The 15,637-nt window shown below is 38.1% G+C and overlaps 1 protein-coding gene across 1 annotated transcript in view; it reads left to right on the forward strand.

The window, feature by feature from the left end:
- Positions 1-13,027, forward strand: part of DSG3 (desmoglein 3) — a 37,682-nt gene extending 24,655 nt beyond the window's left edge. Inside the window, exons 10-17 of the mRNA XM_046024356.1 lie at positions 1,073-1,344; positions 2,181-2,320; positions 3,170-3,394; positions 4,991-5,245; positions 9,063-9,202; positions 9,514-9,577; positions 10,965-11,212; positions 12,410-13,027. Of these exons, the coding sequence (XP_045880312.1) occupies positions 1,073-1,344; positions 2,181-2,320; positions 3,170-3,394; positions 4,991-5,245; positions 9,063-9,202; positions 9,514-9,577; positions 10,965-11,212; positions 12,410-13,027 (1,962 nt within the window). The remainder of the gene's footprint in view (positions 1-1,072; positions 1,345-2,180; positions 2,321-3,169; positions 3,395-4,990; positions 5,246-9,062; positions 9,203-9,513; positions 9,578-10,964; positions 11,213-12,409) is intronic.
- Positions 13,028-15,637: the final 2,610 nt, after the last annotated feature.

Genomic DNA, 15,637 nt, shown 5'->3' on the forward strand with positions numbered 1-15,637 from the left:
CTTTAACACTCAACTCCCTTGAAACGTCTCAGAAGGTTTCCTAACTGTCCCCAGCAGAAGTGTTGACTCATTTTTGCACATAGACTCTATAATTTCTTCTGTCACTTACCCATTATATTATAATTACCTACTGATATTTTCTCTTCCACTTAATCTTTCTGTTCCATGCCACTGGAAGAGCTCACAAAACTAGTCATTGCAAACTTAAAACTCAAATCCAGATCCCTTACCTTAATTATTTTCAGTAATGTACAAATGTAACACAAATGAACATTTTCTTATCTCATCACACTCAGAAAAATATATTAGTGAAAGGAAAAAGCCCTCCTGGGATTCCTCAGGACTTGACTTGGGCCACCCCAATAAAGGGCCAAACAGTTATCATACAAGACCATCTAAAAATGGTTCTACAAGGAGTTGGTGGGCCACACACCCCCGCCCCCCCCCCCCCCACTGCTTTGCAGAGGCATATTTGCCAACTAAATTTATTATGGTAGTTTGCCTTTGCCACGTAGGAATTTCCAGTCAGGAAAGACACTATGACACATGAATACAATAGCTATTCTGGGAATGGCTATAACTGCCATTTATAGGAATGTATTATGGGACTAAATTTGTGTAGTCCTCACAACGATCTGACGAGGTAAAGTTTTGTAGTTTTTTTCCAAGTGAAAATTTGAGAACCAGAGAAATTAAGTATTGTTCCATGAGTCACACCACTATTAGGCAGCAAAACTAGTATTCAAGCTTTGCTATCATAGCAAATTCAGGATTCTTTCCATTGTACCACACAGCCTAAAGAAACTATAATGATGTTTTAGTAGTCTAAAAAGAGGTCTGCCATTTTGTAAATATCAGTTACCAAGCTGAGGTCTTATGAGTTAAGAATTTCAGTGGTTTCTCCATCTCAACATTATAACAACTTCTGAAGCTGTTTTGCTATATAGAAATAAAAGTGTCACTCATAGCATGGGACATAGAGTTCTCTTGTCCTATTCTAGGTTTGCTGGATTGTATCTCTGTGACACTTCTTTCCTTCTAATTTTATTTATTGATTTATTTTTTACTCTAGGCTCTAGATTATGAACAACTACAAAGTGTACAACTTGGTATTGCTGTCAAAAACAAAGCTGAATTTCACCAATCAATAATTTCTCAGTATCGAGTCCAGTCAACCCCAGTCACGATCCAAATAGTCAACGTGAAAGAAGGAATTATATTCCATCCTGATTCCAAGAAATTTACTGTGCAGAAAGGCATAAGTAGTAAAAAACTGGTCAATTATGTTCTGGGAAAGTATCAAGCCATTGATGAGGATACTAAGAAAGCTGCCTCATATGTCAAGTAAGACTGTTTTCACATTATTTTGATGTGCCTTTAATTTATAAGCGACTACAAAATAATATACACTTTTATATGCCAAGAATACGAAGAGACACAAAGGGGCCAACTCAAGGAAATGGCTAACTCAAGAAGAGACTTATAGCCAAATCATTGGAACATCCTGGGCTATGAGCAAAGAAAACATAAGCATAAGTTAAAGTGGGAACTAAGAGAAGAATGCCTTAGCCTATGGAGAAGAATCAGGAAAAGATCTTACAGAAACTTTCAGTTGAGTTTAAAAGAGTAGTTCTGGGCACCTGGGTGGCTCATTGGGTTAAAGCCTCTGCCTTCAGCTCAGGTCATGATCCCAGGGTCCTGGGATCGAGTCCTGCATCAGGCTCTCTGCTCAGCGGGGAGCCTACTTCTCCATCTCTCTCTGCCTGCCTCTCTGCCTACTTGTGATCTCTGTCTGTCAAATAAATAAATAAAAATCTTTTAGTAAATACATAAATAAAAATAAAAAGAGTAGTTCACCAGAAGACCATGGTGCAATCAGATAAAACAGCACATACAAAACGAATATGCCCCAAATATAAGAACACCAGGCAAAGTAGATGCTGTAAGAGCAAGAAAGAAATTATTTTATTGCACAGAGTAGAAAACTGAAAAATCAGGCTAATACTTAGGGATTATGAAATACTGCTCGTCCATGCTAATATGCTGATTTTCTGCCACTGTATATTTCCATGTCTAAAATTAAGTATAAATACATTAAACATAAAATCAGCTATTTTCATTAAGTAGGTAAACATTCCATATTTGAAAAAAAAACTCTATTTTTTTTCTGTCATAAACAGGTATATCATGGGACATAATGATGGTGGTTTACTATTCATTGATTCAAAAACTGCTCAGATCAAATTTGTCAAAAACATCGATCGGGATTATACATTCATAGTTAACAGGACAATCACAGCTGAGGTTCTGGCCATAGACGGTAAGAGAAATATTTCAAAATGGGGTGCCTGCCAATGCTCAGGCAATAAGCAAACATAAGAAAATAAAACAAAAGAATAAACACCAAAAATCATATCACCTGAGGAAAGAGTGAAAAGTACTAAGGGAAATAACAGAAATTATTCATAATTCTACAACAGAGAAATCTTTATTGCTTTACTGTTTTTAATTGTCAACACTGAAAAAATTTTCTTCAATAAACTTTTGTATCTTGGATAGTAAAAATAAATCATTGTTTATTCCAAATACTTCGGCTCAAGCCTCAGGAACAAAAATCTTCCACACAGTGCTGGGTTCATGCAGTAGGATACATTTAAGAAAACTTGTTTTTATGTTGATTTCATTTGTAATCAGTGAATTTGTCACCTTACAGGTCTTGGTTCCAAGCGTATTAAATTAATAGCCTACGCTAATAGAGACACCAGCCAAGTTAATAAATTTAAGCTTGCTTTTTACAAGATGTAGGAACTAAATGACATCTTTTCACTTGTAAAAATAACAAATATAATTTCTCATGAGAAGACATACTAAGTTGTCTGCATGCAAGTGGCATTTAAAAGGTTTTGGGGGGGGGCGCCTGGGTGGCTCAGTGGATTAAGCCGCTGCCTTTGGCTCAGGTCATGATCTCAGGGTCCTGGGATCGAGCCCCGCATCGGGCTCTCTGCTCTGCAGGGAGCCTGCTTCCTCCTCTCTCTCTGCCTGCCTCTCTGCCTACTTGTGATCTCTCTCTCTGTCAAATAAATAAATAAAATCTTTAAAAAAAAAAAAAGGTTTTGGGGGTACAATGTATTCTGTATATTTCCTTAACTCTAAAATGTTATTCTTACAGAAAACACAGGTAAAACATCTACAGGCACCATATATGTTGAGGTACCTGGTTTTAATGAAAATTGTCCAACAATCGTCCTTGAAAAGAAAACACTTTGTAGTTCACAACCTTCTGTAGTTGTCTCAGCTAGAGCACTAGACAATAAGTATTCGGGCCCCTACACGTTTTCTCTGGAGGAGCAACCACTAAAATTGCCAGTTGTCTGGAGTATCACAACACTCAACGGTGAGTAATAGTAAACTTGCTTTTGTAAATGAAAAAGTTGCTGCTTCTTTATATTTTCAGAGGGATAAAAGAGTTCATTTGGGAGCAAGTCTTTTCCAAGAATAATTGAAAAAATTCTTTGCAATGAAGATGTGGTCCTAGCCTCATGAATTTCTTCTCTGTTCAAAAGAGAAGAGGAATGATATGATATGTTCATGCTAGTTAATATTTTTTATGTGCAAACTAATTGTTTTGTATTTTTAATGTCTTATTTCTGCCTCCACAGCACACCATAAAAAGAATAGAGTCAGCCATCAGTTTTCTTGCAGAGCTGTTTAAATTTCTAACTATACAAACTTTTCCTAACCGGGCAGACTGTGAACAGACGTGAAGCACAGGAGGAGTCGCCCGGTCAAGGCTCATAGGAAGTGTTACTCAGTCTGTCACTAGTTAGGAATCTTGAGAGCATGGCAGACTGAAATTCCTATTGACCAGTGAGAAAGAGCTCATCATCCACCCTTCCTTTTCTTCTCACTTTTATCGTCCTAATTTTACATTTTTTATGTTTTCTAGGTGTCTCCTAGAAATAGCCATTGGACTTAAGAATCTTCTCACTTTTCTCTAGATCTTTGCTGAACCAGTCTTGATTCCCTCCATGAATGTGCTCTATTGTTCCCTAGTCATAGGTATCAACCATTGCTAGAGTCACCAAAGCATTCTTGTTCTCCATGGCCTTCTTTCCTAAGGCTTACTGATCTAGGTGGAAGTCCCTATTTCCAAAGTATTCATGTAGCTTTTGGCTCCAAATGGGTTTACCAGCACATAACCAATGAAGAACCTGCAAAAGAAACATCAGAGAGAGACAGTACCTAGCACCGGACACAGCTGCTTGAGTGAGACTGGACAAGGCAACAGTGGTTAGACTGAGTGGATCAGACATAACATCAAAGGGGTTAAGGGGTTAAGAGTGGTTTAGTTGACACAGCTCTGCAGCTTACAAGAGCTGCTAACGGAGCCCACTTAAAAAGGGACAGCATAGCAACGGAGAACGGAGAATAATCAATGTTCATGAGTCAGGTAGGCCACAGGCCCTCACCTCAGAACATCCTATACAACTGGCATTTGGGCACACGGATGAAAACTATCAGAATCAGTGGAGGTAGTGGAAGCCAAAGTAGAAGCTCAGTCCTAATAAGTCAGGCACAAAAACATGGACGTAGAGGGAAAGCTTTAAGTCCAGACGGCCACACAAGCGTTCAGGGGGTTGGTGCAGACATACAGGAGATTGGTTAAGTCCCAGGGGAGGGAGCTTGATATTGAAATATTACCTGCCTCCCATCACCTTTCGGGAGGAAAACTGGGGTAGAACTGAGTCCTCATGGGAAACTATAACAGGCCCCTGTAGGGCAGAAAGAAGGACATGAAGGAAGTGCAGCCCTATTTACCCAACCGAACCCCAACTTCTCACTCTCAGAACTCCTCCAGCCTCACCTTATCAGCCTCCCTATCTGTGACAACGATGTTTAAGGCAACCCTGGGTCTGTTAATAAAAATAAGTAGTTTTAAGGGCAAAAGATGCCTGTCCTGCTGCTGATTTGTGTGATTGTTTGTCTTCAGCTACTTCCGCACTCCTAAATGCCCAGCAGCCACTATCTCCTGGATCGCACAGCATCTCCCTCACAGTGACCGACAGTCAGGACAGACAGTGCGAGACACCAGAGAGCCTGACTCTGGAAGTCTGCCAGTGTGACAACAGGGACACCTGTAGATCTTCGGAGAAGAACCCTGCAAAAATAGGTGGAAACAGAACATCAGGGAGGCTGGGGCCTGCTGCCATCGGCTTGCTACTCCTTGGTCTTTTGCTGTTGCTATGTGAGTATGCCAAAGCTAACTTCTGTCTTTGATAGGGAATCAGGTCTTCGCGCTGCATGGTGAATACCATCTTTGCAATGTACAACCATGCCCTAATGGTGTCACAGGCAAAGATGGGGGTAACATTGTCAGGAAGAACCGGAAATGTTGAAAGTTAATATGTCACTTGCCAATAATCTATCTTCATAATACAACAAGGCAAGTCATATATGTGTTAGACAGGTAGAAAACAGCCCAAAAGAATCAACAAGAAAAAAATTTAAGCATGAACACTTTCTATACACCGCCGGTAATGTTCATCATCAAAATAATGCTTTTACCCACAATGCAGCATCTTCTAAGATGTCTTCTCTGTAGACATAAAATAGAAAAAGAACCATTGCCAAGTAAATCTAGAGAAAAATGTAAAGGATATGGGCTTTGAGCTTTATAGTGAACATTATTAATACATCATAGGCTCTGAAAGTTATGCTTAATCCAGCACTTCCTGAAAATAGTTTACCATTACAAATACACCCTCTTAAAGGCTTTCACTTAATAAGATTAAGCTTATTAAACACATTTAGGGAATGTGGGTTTTTTTTATCTTTTTTTCTTAAAGATTTTGTTTATTTATTTGACAGAGAGAGATCACAAGTAGGGAGAGGCAGGCAGAGAGAGAGAGGTGGAAGCAGGCTCCCTGATGAGCAGAGAGCCCGATGCAGGGCTCGATCCCAGGACCCTGGGATCATAACCTGAGCCAAAGGCAGAGGCTCTAATCCACTAAGCCACCCAGGCACCCTTTATTTTTTTATTTTACAAATCAAACGTTTTATTTTTCAATAAAAGTAAAATTTGTTTATTCAATGGAAAGGTTTCTAAAATGCTTCAATTAAATCAAAATCTTGTGATCAAATAGAATTTTTAATGTAATAGGTCTCTAAAGGACATTCATGGCAAATTCTTATATAAATAAGAAAAGTTCTTGACAAATTCATATTCATTTCCCAAATTTATTATAGAACTGTAGGCTTTTCTTCATGATAAACAATTCTATGCCAGCCCCTTCACTTAAATTTTTTTTTAATTTGGGCAGTATTTTTAAACCACAAGGTGCAGAAAATTACATGACAAGCACTCATAACCAACCATCATTCAAATTTAACAGATCTTCATATTCGCCATATCTGTTCAGATCTCTTTTTACAAAAAAGAAAGAAAAAGAAAGAAGTTGCTATTCATACATCTAGTAGCCCCCACACATGCCATATATTCTTCTTCTGCCTTCCCCAAAAGTGTTTACTATTCTGCAATTAACTTGCATTGTTTCATTTCAGAGCTGAAATTGACTCACCTTTCAGTTTTTCAATATCATATTAATCAATATCAAAACCAAAGATTTTTCAAGTACGTTGATGTGAGTCTTAACACAAGCAGCCAGCTGGAAAGGGAACTTGATTCTGGTTTTCATGTAGTTCACAGGTTTATGCATGTCTAACTCTATGGGAAAAAAACGATACTATGATGTAACTATAACAGAAATGAATACAAAGGGGTATTATGCAGGCTTTGTGGAGTAGGTGAATCATCAATCTGAGCATTGGAAAGTGAGGAGGATATAGAAAGCACAAAAAGAGGGAAATTTGTTCCCAAAGGGTAACAGCATGGGCCAAAGCCAGAAACGCTTTGCATGTTTTAGGAATCACACCTTGGGAGGCTAATGCATGGGGAGATTGTGGACAGTCAAGGAGATGAAACTGGAGATGCACTGGTACCAATTTGAAAGGGCTTACGTACATATGTTACAGTGTTTGTGCTTTAAGCTATGAAATAAAAGAGTTGCTATGAGAAAAAAGCCTAGCATGTTCGTATTTATGTTTTAGAAAGATAACATTGGTTGAGCTGTGTACCATAAATTAGAAAGGAAATAACAGTTAGGAGGTTCTTCTACTAGTTTCAAAGAAATGATAGAAGCCAGATTTAGACATGAGACTGGAAAGGAAAGGATAAGTGTGTAAGGCATTACATGGCAAAGATTTGGAGACTAACAAATATGAAGAGTGGTTAAGAAATCCAGATGAACCATTGAATTCAGTTGTCACTTAAACCATTAAATGAAATTGCAAATACTAGAGGCAGCACAGATACATACGGTAGTAGTGATGAGTTTCATTTTGAAATACTGACTTTTAGGGTGTTGATATAACCTGAGGCAAGCCATTGTACATTTGGAATTGTGGCTCAGGACAGTAATCAGAGAAAGTACACCATGTTAATCCCACAATCATATTTGCTTCCTGTGCTCCTACCATTTGAAAAAATGCCAGGTTTTGATTTTTGTGCATGACAAAACATACATTTTTTTAGTCTGCAGAAATACACTCAAGACTTTGAAAAAGTTTCCCTGGATACATATATAAAAACCAAATATATATGGTAGATAACAATGATAGCAAGATCTCTAAAAGATGATTTATGCCCATCTAAAAATACTCACCATACAGGTGTACATCCATCACCTTAAAAACTAATTTGTCAAGGAGTAACATTCAATTCTTCCCACACACTTAACAAAGTCATAGAATTGAGAATGGCAATAAATTAAAAAAGCATGCAGAAGTATCATTTATATGAACACTATATAAATTTTAAGAAAATACATCAATTATATCCAACCTATTTTATTTATAATATAGGAACAACCTAATTTGCATAACTGATATAGCCCTTCCAGACAATACTAGCAAATCCTCATACCACTCACTACTGTCCTTTACTTTTACTACTAACTCACTGAATCCTCACAACAGCTGGTGATGTAGATAATATTTATTCTCCCATTATCTGGATGAATTACTAGAGGCAAGAAAGGATGATATAACTTACCCAGCAGATGAGAGGTGGAGCCAAAATTCAAACCCTACAACCTCTAACTAAACTATCTCTGGGTGGACAGAATTCAAACATGAGGATTCAATAGACCCTGATTAGCCAGAGGTTGGGGTGAGGTCACTAAACCACCTAGCTTTCCAGAACTTCCTTTCAAGGGAGAGTTTAGTATTTTCTTCTTGATGCATTAGCATAAGAAAGATGTTAAACTTTATTGCTGAGATGTGACAGATCTTGCAGATATGCACAGAAGAATGAAAATTACTCAGACAAGAAAGCCCCTCCAAGCTAGGGATTCTCAAGTCACGATTAAGAGTGCAATGGTATTAGCTCATCACTCTATTGCCGAGGGAGTTTAGGGTTAATTGCTGTTTACTAAGAGATGACTAGAGTCCAGATTACAGGAACATTATCCTCCCCACCTAAAATCCTGACCATCCAGGTGTGTATTCCCCTGACATAATATACATTGCTCAAAATGTTCAAATAAATATACATTTACATATATATATAATATATATTTTTTATATATTTATATTATATATATATATATATATATAAACAGAAAAGGATTGAAGAACTGAATGACCATCTTTATCATACATTAAACTCCCCATGTGGGACTTGATCCTGGGACTCCGGGATCCTGACCTGAGCGGAAGGCAGCTGCTTAACCAAGAGCCACCTAAGCGCCCCAAACAGTGACTATTTTAAGAAAATATACATATCGCAAGAATGATCAGATCTGTATCCTCCAGTTTCACAATCATATGAAATTTTAGGATGCTTAATTTACATTTTATTTTGTAGAAACTAGTTTTGCTTTCTATTAGATTTTCCATGAGTCCTGAAATACTGTATTTTCTTCATAACGTTTCAGATAATTGTCATGTCGCATGGTTTCCAAATGATTCAAATGTTCCGATATTTTGTTTTCCTTTAAAACTAGTGGCTCCCCTTCTGCTGCTGACCTGTGACTGTGGGATGGGTCCTATGCGGGGAGTGACAGGAGGATTTATCCCAGTTCCCGATGGTTCGGAAGGAACAATTCATCCGTGGGGAATTGAAGGAGCCCATCCTGAAGACAAGGTGAGGACTTAGTTTCTAAAACATTTCTTTCAATCACATAGAACAATCTTAGATTTATATTCAGATAGGAAAGGGGGTGATAGGGTATAAAAATAAGACACTTCTTGACCTTTAAAGACCTTTGTGAGGGCTGAAATAAATGGAGCCTTTTAGAATCACAGCTCTTCAGATGTCCAATCATAAAAATGGTTACTCCTGTAAGAATGTGGCCTTCTTCTAAAGTCACCTTTTGCAAAGAGCCACATTTCACCCATAGTACCATGAAACTGGTTCATTTGTAAATTTATTTATTTCTTTAACATGGTTTGCAGGAAATCACAAATATTTGTGTGCCACCGATCACTGCCAACGGAGCTGATTTCATAGAAAATTCTGGTAAGTAAACATCAAATGGATTTTTGAAGGCAATACTGGGTTAAACAAGAAATAATGAAAAATAAAAAGTGTCCCGAATCATTTTTTTAATAATTTGCATACATATATACACGCGCTGGGAGAGGTTACCACTAAAATAGGGTTTCAATGAAATGATTTACTATTAGTGTATTCGTCAATTCCAGGGCCAAGCTTGGGTTTCAGTAAGTTCATTGAAATTCATTGTCCACTGATGCCACCATTTTTAACATCCAAAGATTTGTTATACATTTTCCAAACTTTAATAAACTGAAGTATAGCTCTCACTATAAATTAGTCACTTACTAATTTTTTAATTAGAAAAGATTTCACACATGTAGAAAAAAAAATGTAAAGGAAAATAAACCAAATACTGTGTGCTCAACTTTGACTATTTTTACCATTGGTAATATTTGCAGTTAAACCTCATATGTGCACATTCTCGATCTTATTGCCCTTCTTCCCATCCCAAAACTAACCATACCCTGATTTGAGTTTGAGTATCAATTTTATATTCAGTCATAATGGGACAAGATCATTTATATTCTCATATAGGTGAACTTATTTATTTCTTTGGTTTACCAAATAACTATTTTATCCATCTTGTCTCAGTGCCACAATTAAGGCATAAACTACAGGAACAATATGGCCTAATGCCTAATATTAAAGTTTATCTTAACCCCATACTTAGCAATAGATTGTTTTTAAATGTCTAGCCTACAAAATCTGCATGAGATCACCGCAAAATGTCTGCCTTTATCAGCTACCCCAATCCTCACCTGCTTCTCCGATTATAATTACAGAGCAAAAACTATACTCAGAATTCTCTAAAAAAAATTAACTTTCCATGAAAGTGTAATGTAAAGGTAATAAGGAGAATAGTCATAACTCTTTAAATTGTCTTCAGACACCAAGACACTAAATTAGCATCTGCTAATTTGCATGATTACATTATGGATGTTTCCTCTTTGGTTTCCATATTGAAAGCAATGATAGCTTAATTTTAATTTCTTCTTTTTCCTGAAAACAAATAAGCATTGGGTTACAAGTTTTCCATGGCTGTGTGCTGAATATTCTGTTTTTACTTTTCTATTTCTGGCTGTTGTCACTGAAAATATATTTCCTGTGTATATTTTTTAATTAGTATGTTTCCAGAGCTATTCTATCTGCTAAGATCCTCTGTACAGACTCACCTCCTCTGTTACTCTCATAACAGACCCTAGAATGTTCTTATCACCTCTAGTCATATAATTGTAATCTCTCCTACTTATTTGCCTTACTGGGTGTTTGCCTACTGATATCAAAAAACAGTAAAAAAAAAAAAAAATTACAGCATAAGATGCTTCAGAATTTTCTTCCTTGTTTTTAGAAGTTTGTACGAATACATACGCTGGAGGGACAGTGGTGGAAGGAACCTCGGGAATGGAGCTGACAACCAAACTTGGAGCAGCTACAGGATCTGGAGCCGCTGGAGGATTTGGAGGAGCCACTGGACTTGGCATTGGTTCTGCAGGACAGTCTGGAACAATGAGAACAAGGCATTCTACTGGAGGAACCAATAAAGACTATGGTGAAGGAGCAGTAAACATGAATTTCCTGGACTCCTACTTTTCTCAGGTAATGTGGTAGAAAACTCTGTGGTTTTGTTATCTTATGTACATTAGAGATCTTTTTTTCTTTGCAATTCGTTGTTGTTGTACTTACAGCTTGTTAAAATGTAAGAAAAAAAATAGGATTCTCTGCCAAAATAATGCAGATAACCTAAAGTGATGGCCAAAATTGGGCCATTAGTCAAAAGGAAAAATGGTAGATAGACACAAAGGGAGAGAATGTAACAAGGGGAGCCTCCTCCCTCTGACTGGAATAACAGTGGAAAGCAAAACCTTTTGTGTGTCAGGATCAGCAGCATCCTCTGCAGAAATACAAAGCAGCCTCTTTTGTGTTTCCTGTACCATAAAGTATGTCAAATGTGCATATTTTTCTGAGACAGGGTTATAGTACTCCACATTTTCAAAAGAGTCCATGCCCCAAAATGCTGAAGAACCATTGAATTAATGACCCAGAAATAAAAGTGGGAAAAAATAGATGTGATCAAAGGTGAGATGAAGTTTCAGGAAGCATAGAACTGAAAGGAAAACAGGTTCAAGAACAGAGAGGACTTTAACAGGCAGGTCTTGCCTCTTGGTTGGTGCATCAGTAGAAGAGATTTCATACGGAGTTTTGGTATCAGACCTGGTAAATTCTGGGATCAGAACTGTTGCTGAGAAGGTGGAGTCTCACACTGACTGGCAGGGAGAGCTTGTTTGGGATGGGTCTCTTGGGATATTCTGAGATGTGGTGTGGGCCCTCATTATGGGTCAGGCTCCCGCATGGGTCGGGAAATCTAGGCCAAGGCCCCAGTCTGGCTGAGAGCTGGCTTAGATGGTGCAAGTGGGATGCCTCTCCCCACCCCGAAACACAAAGACATGCCTTTACAGAAGCACATACAGGGACCCCCACACTGGGCCCAGTAAATAACCTCCAGGCTTTGAACATGTTGGTTTTGTAGGTCCAAATCCATGCCAGTGCCTTCAAAACCCAGACTTAAAACGTGAGCCTAGGCCAGACTCAATTCCGAAGGAATAACAGCTACACTGTTCTCCAAACACCAGATAATTTCTCTTACAAGATTGCTGATACCCAGAGTATGGCTTTGCTTCTATGGATTACCTAAATTATGCATTCATGATCAATCCTTGAGTTCTATGAACAGTATTGCATTCTTCAGCTGAGACTCTTTGAAAATTCATTTTTTCCACTTTTCTCCCTCTTTAGAAAGCATTTGCCTGTGCAGAGGAAGACGATGCCCAGGAAGCAAATGACTGCTTGCTGATCTATGATAATGAAGGAATGGGTGCCCCCGGTTCTCCCGTGGGCTCCTTGGGTTGTTGCAGTTTTATTGCCGATGAGCTGGATGACAGCTTCCTGGACTCGCTCGGCCCCAAATTTAAAAAGCTTGCAGAGATAAGCCTCGGGATCGATGAAGAAGCCCAACAATTTCAGCCACCTTCCAAAGACAGCCATTTGGGGATGGAATCCTGTGGCTATTCCCTAGGAGTCCAACAGCCAGAATCTGCTAGGGGCCAGACTTTGTCAGGCAGTCAAGAAACTTCTGCTTTGTCTGCTTCCGGCTCTGTTCTGCAGCCAGCTGTTTCCATCCCTGACCCTTTGCAGCATGGTAGCTATTTGGTAACAGAGACTTACTCTGCCTCTGGTTCTCTTATGCAACCTTCCACTACAGTCTCTGAGCCACTTTTCACACAAAATGTAATAGTGACAGAAAGGGTGATTGGTCCCATTTCCAATGTTCCTGGCAACCTACAGACTCCGATGGAGATAAGGGGGTCACGTAATATGATCTGTATAGAAGACCCTTGTTCCCGTCTGATATGACCAGAATGAACTGGAATAACATATTGGCTGAATATATTACTTGGACCAAATTGTTCAAAGGAGCATAGCAAAGCTCACAGTATTAGTCTAATTGGGCACTTATTTTGGACTCTCCTAAACCAAGCTTGATCAGTTTAAATTTTCTAGTTAATATCCCCAAACTGGGTCATGTTGTCACTCTCACTTCTCAAATACCATTCAAGTGGTAGTAAATCTGGATGTTTCTCAAAAAATCTTAAGATCATATTCCGTGGGAAAATTCCAATTGATAATTAACAACTTTTAAACTTCTATTTTTGCAGTACCAAAGAAATGTATTTGTCACTTTAAATAAAATGCAGCGTGTTTAATTGGATTAAGCACTTGGAGTCAAGAGCCCCAGTTCTTGTCTCTGTCACCTTTTCTTATGTCACTAATAATGATGTAAGAGTCATAAGGTCTTTGCTAAAGCATTTTGAGCTGCTTGGAAAAGGGAAATAGTTGCAGCTGAGTTGTCATCTTCTCGGTGTTGGGAGACCCTAAGTGCATCTTTTGCTCAAGCTAAGGGCTACTGGCTTATGCATTAAACTTGCTATATCTATATCCCTCCATTCTCAAAATACAGTTTGATAAGAAAATACCATAGAGCATTTAGGAAAGTTTAGTATGGTGTAAATAATATTTTGTGTTTTTCTAGATTACTTTGAAAGGATCTATCCAAAGAAAATATCTTACTTTGAGCTCCTTCGTATACATTTCTCATTACAAATCCTGTGTTAATAGTTCTTGAAAATTACTCTCTATTTTTTAAATGTCAGTGAGTAGATGTAATTTGCATATGATATATAGTGATGTTTATTATGTTAACAATGTCTACAGACTTTGTGAGAATACAAAACATGGTTTTTCTCATAAGAAAAAGAGGCCTCTGACTAGATTAACATATGGTGAAATTTTTGAATATGTATTATAAGCCCCGTTTCAAGTCAAAAAAGGGAGATGGAAAGGGATTCTCAGTAACCTCTATTTTATTAAGCTTCACTCCTTTGAAACAGCTACAACAACTTAATTCTCTAGCATAACAATGAAGATTTTGAATTTATTACTTCATACGTGTAGCCATGATAGCAGTGCCCCTCTTCAAATCATTTCAGGTCATTCACCTTCAGCCTTTAGTCCCTACAGAACACCCTACCTTCTTATCAACATTCTTGTCTTAGCTGAGTCTTTACAAGGTCATTGTCCAGCTCCACTATCTCTAATTGTATATAAAAGACTTCTCCCTGTTTTGTTGCCATATTCAAAATCTATTTGTTTTTCCAGATGGAATGCAAAGTAATAAAGTGTCTTTTAACACAGAAGGATACAGTCCTAAGCCTCCCTGGGGGGGAAGAGACCTCCTAAATGTCCCTACATCTAACATCCTTCCCTCTACCTGGTGCCATGACTACCAGGAAGGTATGTGCTAGGATGGCCAAGAAGAGCAGGCAATCTGTTCTTTCAAGATAATCCTTTTGTTTCAACAACACCTGCAGTGTGCCCATCTTGAGGTGAGGGGACTTAAACCCTGTGGAGCAGCCGTCCTGAAGAAGCTGCCTTGCTATTATCACTGGGGCCTCTTCTCAATGGAAGCTTGTCCTGGAGTCTAGATCACACATGGTTGATTCGTGCCTCTGTGATGCATGAGAATTAAATTAATAATCATAATCCTTATTTCAAGTTCAAAAGTGTCTTCAGGATCCTCAAAGAATTTTGGTGTTGCCTCTTAAAACCCAACTTATGATGAAATAGGAATTTTGCTGCGCTGCCAAACTACAGAGGAAACTATGTCACTGTAGTAATGGCTCTATAAGGGAAAAATTGAAATTAAAGGTGTTTTGAAATAAAAATAGACTCATCTTGTCTAGAAGGACCTCAAATTGAATTGCCATGTAAAAGTAAATTCAAAGCAAAAACGTATCTGTATTTTTTCACCAAAAATAAAAATTGTTTTAAGCAAAAAAAAGAAAAATGTTTAAAACTGTCTTTTTACTTGATGTATTATAAATTTTAAACAGTATATGCTAAAACTTTAACAGTATAACACTGGGATAATAAAACCGTTGGCAACAAACATGAGTACTTCCTTGACCATTTAGTGAAAGGTGAACTACTCTCTAGAATTAATAGTTACTAAGAAATATAAGAAGAAACTGACTTACATATGTATTTTTACCAGTATTCTGTATTTTTTTCTAGCTGATAACTTTTGTCCATCCTCCCAGGCAGGAAGGAAGTACCTGGGGACTCAGGATCTCTTCTTCAGGTGGAAATAGTGCTGGACGAGGTCAGAGCAGTCTTGTATTAACAAGATGCTTTAAGTCATTTATTACTTGTTTGGTAGTTTGGAATGACCTTTCAGGCAAGTTCTGACATGCAATGATGCCTCAGAGACAAAAGCTGGAGTAAAGAGAAGGTAAGGTTTCCAGACTAACATGATGAAAAATGTACTGTGGATCTGAGGACAGCTGTCAGCCCCAGCAGCCTGGATTTGTCTCCCAATAAATGTCTGTTATTTTTATGTCTTCCTTTAAAGGGATGCCACAAAAAGTCCCTTTGGAACTTCAAATCTTGCCTTGGCTGACCTTCCTT

Source organism: Meles meles, chromosome 12, assembly GCF_922984935.1.
Source record: "Meles meles chromosome 12, mMelMel3.1 paternal haplotype, whole genome shotgun sequence".
In the NCBI taxonomy this organism is placed as follows: Eukaryota; Metazoa; Chordata; class Mammalia; order Carnivora; family Mustelidae; genus Meles; species Meles meles.